At 37.1% G+C, this 6,179-nt stretch overlaps 1 protein-coding gene across 1 annotated transcript; it reads left to right on the top strand.

The window, feature by feature from the left end:
- The first annotated feature begins 2,757 nt into the window (after nt 1-2,757).
- LOC149554037 (xyloglucan endotransglucosylase protein 6-like) lies at nt 2,758-5,254 on the top strand. The gene is made up of 4 exons (XM_089789370.1): nt 2,758-3,208; nt 4,065-4,165; nt 4,420-4,613; nt 4,704-5,254. The coding sequence occupies exons 1-4, from the start codon at nt 3,037-3,039 to the stop codon at nt 5,101-5,103; spliced, it is 867 nt and encodes a 288-aa protein (XP_089645496.1). The 5' UTR covers nt 2,758-3,036; the 3' UTR covers nt 5,104-5,254.
- Nucleotides 5,255-6,179: the final 925 nt, after the last annotated feature.

Raw genomic sequence — 6,179 nt, 5'->3', positions numbered from 1 at the left:
GGATTAATAATAGAAGGACTTGGATGAATTAGAATAGTGGATCTTCTCCTTAGAACTAAACTGCCCTTCCACCTTGAAGGAAGAAACTTGATGCAAGAAGGAGACACTAAGACTTGAATACTTGAAGATGCTTGCTTGAATACAAATGTCTTGATTGCCTTCTTTCTTGCGAATGTCTTGTGAATGCATGATGTGAAAATGAAGCCCTTGAGCCTCCTTTTGTACTAGTTTTTGGGCGGAAAAATAATTCAAGCCAACTGGGGAGCAAAATAAATCAATTGGTGAACTCGAGGTCTTTCAAGCCCCAAACCCTGTAATCACTAGGGACAAGGTTGACCTTGACCTGGACCAGGTGGACCTAGACCAGACTCAGTTGACCTAGTCCCAGAGAAGGGAGGGATCATGCCTCAGAAAGACCTAGAAGGATGTGTAGGTGAAACTAGAAGATAACATGCCTAAGATATTGCTTGGAAGGTAGTAAATAAACACTTGGATGACACAAAGTAAGTGATGATAAAGATGCATGAGATGGAAAGAAGACTTGGAGAAAATGAGACCCAAGCAACACTAAGGAGGGCTAAAAGGTCTCAAAATGGAGTACACCCATTTTAAGATGATACATTTTCATGTCTTCCAATTCACACTTGGAAATCCTCATCAGTGCTTTAAGAGATTTATTGAAGATCTAATTTAATGTCCCTTGCCTAATAGCCCCATTTCCTTAAATAATATCTACCTAAATTCTAATAAAATATGACTTCTTATACTAGAGATATGTCTTATACAATACATGCATATGTATGAGGATTGACTTGATGTAATGACTTGTGGGAGGATGTCTTGCAACTAGGATATTCTTTACTCATTAATTGTTAGTTTGAAACCAATGTTATTTCAAGTGACCATCATTAATTTAAGCTCTATGATAAGGGCTTCAACGAAGCATACATTAAGTTCACCAAAATGTAAAGTAGAAAAAAGGTGAAATAAGTTCCATAACTTCATGCATACAAATAAGGAATCCACTTCACACTTATCCCACTACATTAGAAGGAGGATGACCAACTAGGCTCAAGATGGCTTAAGCACAAAATAGATTTAGTGGTGCTTTGTTGTGGGGACTATGACTATGCAATTGCTAATGAAGAAAACTAATTAATTAAATTATGACAGATATGAAAACACACTTTATTAGAATGAATAATTGTTTCAGTGAGCAATGAGGCCCATTGAAATACATTTGTAAAATATTTGGATATATTCCTAAACTAAGGGAAATGATCTCGTAGTGAATGTGTTCCAAAAATTGTGGCAACATTTGCTAGTAAAATGCCAATAATTTTGCACTAGTAATCGTAAGTGAAATTTGTTATTGATGATGAAAACTACCCAAAATTAAGTGAAATGTATAGCGAGTGTTGGCCTAGTGTCAGAGAACTTGTACTTTTGAAAGAGGTCACAAATTCAAATCCCACTAGGAATAGGGTATGTAAGTCTCGTTTGTAGTATAGTTATGTGCTTCTCACAAGGAATATAGGGTATTCTAAAATTGCTGGCCATATATGTAGAGCCAAAAGCATACGTGCTTCCCACAAGTTATATATGGTAGTCTAACATTATGCCACTATATGTAGACCCAAGAGCATATGACTCTTATTGTAGACTATAAAATATCTTCTATTTCCTTTTTATTTTAAACAAGCAACAAATCTTGTGACGCCACATCAACATACCAAATGGAATGTAATAAAGCAAGAACAAGAAGATTTCCATGGTGCAATCAATATGAAACTAATTCAATTATGCTCTTTGATTGTGTGAGTATTTTTTCATCAAAGTTTCGGATCACTTTCTCATGATCATCTCTCATCTTGAATGTGGTCGAAAACTTTAAATAAAAAAATACTCACACAATAGAATCGAGAAGCATAATTAAATTAGATACACTATATAATACACATATATGAATCTCATTTTTTTCTATATTTTTCAAACATTAGAAAAACATGCTGTTGTCATATACCCTCAAAACTTAGTCATAAATAAGAAATTTGCTGAATAAGCTAAAAGTTTGATATACAATTCTTTAAGAAGCCATTATCAAACACTGAAAATCCTCTTTTTGATGGCTTTCATAATTTAATTGCCGGATATTCCAAAGGAGGACCCCGCCTATACTCAATGAATAATCAGGCCTTTGCTGGTCTCGTGACTGCTGACTCCTCGACATTCTGGCAATGTCTACGGATTCCTAACCATTACCCATTCCCTATTAAAACCCCATGGAAACAACAAATCTCACGTTGAGAACGTTAGAAATCCCTGCAACAAGTGCACTAAAATATTATGTCACGTGACAGCGACTGTGCTTGATTCTGATGGCAGCCAAATCAAATCATATTACTCCTCCTCTGAAATGGAGATAGTGCGGCACCACACTCATCCCTGTTATTTTTTCACCTGCCCCAATTTGGAACATGTTACTTTCTTTCATCCCCTCACGATCTCGATAATAATACCCCCAACAACTCTTAACTTTGATTTCTGAGCCGCCAACTGGTTCCCCAACATCCAGGAATCTCCACCATCGTTTTTTTACTTGCTTGCAGAGCAAGCTTGAGAGGTCCAGCTGTAAAACCGTAGCGGTTTAATGTAACTGACAAGAAAGGACATGGAGAGAGGGGTGAGGCGTGCTTGGTAGGTTGTTGTTGCAGGCTTCTTTGGTACGTGCAAAGTGGCAACTTGGCAACTTTTTTCAATGTTGTGTCAGAATTCAGAACAGCTGTACACTGCCATGTTAACGTTCAAGTGAGAGTGGAATGGAAGCCTCAATACAGATTTCATCGCATTGGCCTCAACGGTCGGGGTGAATTTTGAAAAACAGGGGATCCCCCATTAATGAATATATTGGTGTTGTTTATTCTCTTTCACAGCCTGGCAACAGGGGTTTTTCCCGTGATCGCCTTTCTGCCCAGTAGTATATAAATTGCAGGGTATGAACTCAAAGCTTCACGATCAGATTGATTGATTTCTGCCATGGCTGCTGTGAGGAAGAGCTTATGCTTGTGGGTTTTCTGCACAGTCGTTTTATTGAGTGTGGGGGTTTTACAATGTGCTGAGTTCAATGATTTCTTCTACCCCAGTTGGGCAGAGGATCATGTCATGTATGAGGGCCAAATGCTCAAGCTCAAGCTCGACAACATTTCTGGTATCTTTTCTCATCATCTATTGATGCTTTTGAAGATATTTTTGATTGATTGAATGAGTCAAGGTGTTTTAATGGCACCTACGAGACACAGTTGTCCGAGGGATTAAAATATATGAAATTGGTCCGTTCTTAAGAGTTTTTGTTTTCATCTTGGTTCTGTTGTGAATCTAAATAGAACTAACTGTTTGGTGAAGATTAGTCTCTGGAAAATGTCCACTCAATATGTCCATTTTGTTTTCACCATCCCTTTATTGCAGTAACGGGAGTCCTCGATTTTTGTCCTCCATCCATTTCACAATTTGGCATTACTGGTTTTATCTAAAATTTTGCTGTTCACCCCCCCCTTGATACTGATTAGAGTTTACAGTTGGAACTGAGAGAATGTATCTTGACTCTCGCACATTTAATCCGGTTTTCTTCTTCACTGAGAGATTCCATTTGCTTAATTGAATATCCACTTTCGTAGATATACTCTGCAGACCTTTTTCAGTATTTTGTTTGAAGGCCTTTTGTGCTACCTATTTTTCATCAATCTAGCTGCAAACACAGAGTCTCATTTGTCTTTCTGACCAGAAAAAGTTTTTGTGGACATTGTGTTCGCTTTAATAACTGAAGATATACTCTGCAGGCCTTATAAGCTACTCACTCTCCACTCTTGCACATGATTTTAATCCGGGTTGCTTAATTTAATTTCCAAATTCGAAAATATGCTGTACAGGCCTTACAAGCTAATTTCATTAATGCAGCTCTAAACACAGTCTCAATTGTTTATTTCCAAGACAAATATTGGGTGGGGTTTCGTGTTCACTATAATTTACGTTGGCTCTAATTTAATGTGTTGAATATTTTGATAAAGGTGCGGGATTTGCTTCTAAAAGCACATACCTCTTCGGAAAGGCAAATGTGCAGATCAAGCTCGTTGCAGGGGACTCAGCAGGCACTGTCACAGCCTTTTATGTAAGTAATCCACAACCCCCTTTGTTCTATTCTTAGCAAGGATTACTCTTATGTAGTTGATTTGGTTGATTCTCTTTTGTGTGAGATACTACAGCAAAACATTCTCGTAGATTGTAAGAATCCGATACATTGGTTCGTTCACTGATCTATTTGATAAAATGAATTGAATAACAAATGTTGATTTATACCATTTGTTCATTCCCTGTTGTTTCATTGTGCCTACTGATTTGGTTGATAAATGTCTCGAATCACAGATGTCTTCACAAGGTGACCAGCATGATGAATTCGATTTCGAGTTTTTGGGCAACAAATCTGGAGAGCCATACATTGTGCAGACCAATGTCTACTCAGCGGGCGTTGGCAACAGAGAACAGAGGCTCTACTTGTGGTTCGACCCAACACAAGATTTCCATTCATATTCCTTTCTGTGGAATCGACACCAAGTAGTGTAAGCCCAAAACACAATCTACAACAACCCCATAAATTAGCCATTAAGCAGCTTATTAAGCACTGATACTAACCAGAAATATGAATGCAGATTCATGGTGGATGATGTACCAGTGAGGGTATTTGCGAACAGGGAGAATGAAACAGGGGTAGCATACCCGCAGAGGCAGGCGATGGGGATATACTCATCCATATGGAATGCGGATGACTGGGCCACACAGGGAGGGCTGGTGAAGACTGACTGGAGCCATGCCCCTTTCATTGCCACGTACAGGAATTTCAGCATAGATGCTTGCGAGTACAAGGGCCCGCAATCCATGAGTGACTGCGCATCATCTTCGTCTTCGAGGTGGTGGGACCAGGGTGAATATGCGGGCCTGAATGGGAAACAGAGACTGAAATTAAGGTGGGTAGAGGACAAATACATGATATACGACTACTGCAGGGATTCCACCAGGTTTTCCACGCCTCAGCCTGAGTGTGCACGTTGACACGAACACATATTATAATTTTCATATGAATGATTGTGGACCGTCGCAATCCTTCTCCAACAATTTTGTACCAAATGAAACATCATGTTTAGCCTCTTTTCTGCAGAGGTGGTCTCGAATTCTTTACTAATATGGAAGGCATTTCCGTTTTTATTGTGTTCATGGTGATGGAAATATTTACCAGTTCAAAATTAATTGGAAATTAGTGGCCATAAATGTTATTTGTTAGATTTATTATAAATCGTTTGTCAAACCTTTATTTGAAAACATATATTTATATTAATAAATAAATTCTTTACAAATTATATATCTCTAAGACATAAGTTTTGAAATAACACTTTAGAAAATTATGATTGCAATAAGTCATTTAATAATTGATATGGAAAATGTTGTCTTGTTTTTTTAAGAGCTGAGTACATAATCTTCTCTATATTAATTTACAAATCAGCTGTCTCTAAAATACAAGTCTTGAAAGAACACTTAGAAAACTACAACTTCTGAAAACTCATTATTTTTCTTCAACACACATAAAAGCCTTGGAAGTTATTCTAGACTGGTCAACATACATAGAAACCTTCTGGAAGAACATCCATAGACTTTTACTATTTTATCTTCATGTTAGGTTCAAATTTGGAGTTTTTTGTTTTCTTTATTGTTTGTATCTTCATATTAGTTATTTAAATTAAAAAAAGGCATATTAATGATTTAAATTTGAATGTAAAGATTTATAAGAGGTGACAATTTTAATTTTCAATGATATTAGTGACATTGAATTATGGTTGTAATCTGATTTGTATGATAATTTTGTTATGTCTTTGTGAACTTATGGGACTGATCACTATCTAAGGAGCTCATTCTTGAATTTTGATAGCAAAAGGGGCTTGAAAATTGGTTTAGACATAAAACATGAAGGTTTTGCAAAGCAAAGTGGCTTATAAATGTGGATTGCTTCTAATGCTAAGTCAGTATCACTTGCTTGTTATGTATGGTGTTCTCGTCATTAATTTTCAAATTTTTGCTTGTGGCCTTCTCCACGTGTAATTGGAGGCCTTGCGCCAAGGGAAGTTTTGTTGCTA

The sequence above is a fragment of the Cupressus sempervirens genome, chromosome 6, assembly GCF_028749045.1.
Source record: "Cupressus sempervirens isolate cs-2001-9-10 chromosome 6, ASM2874904v1, whole genome shotgun sequence".
Classification (NCBI taxonomy): Eukaryota; Viridiplantae; Streptophyta; class Pinopsida; order Cupressales; family Cupressaceae; genus Cupressus; species Cupressus sempervirens.
Note: the sequence above shows the minus strand (reverse complement) of the source record. Positions and strands in the feature narration are given on the sequence as shown.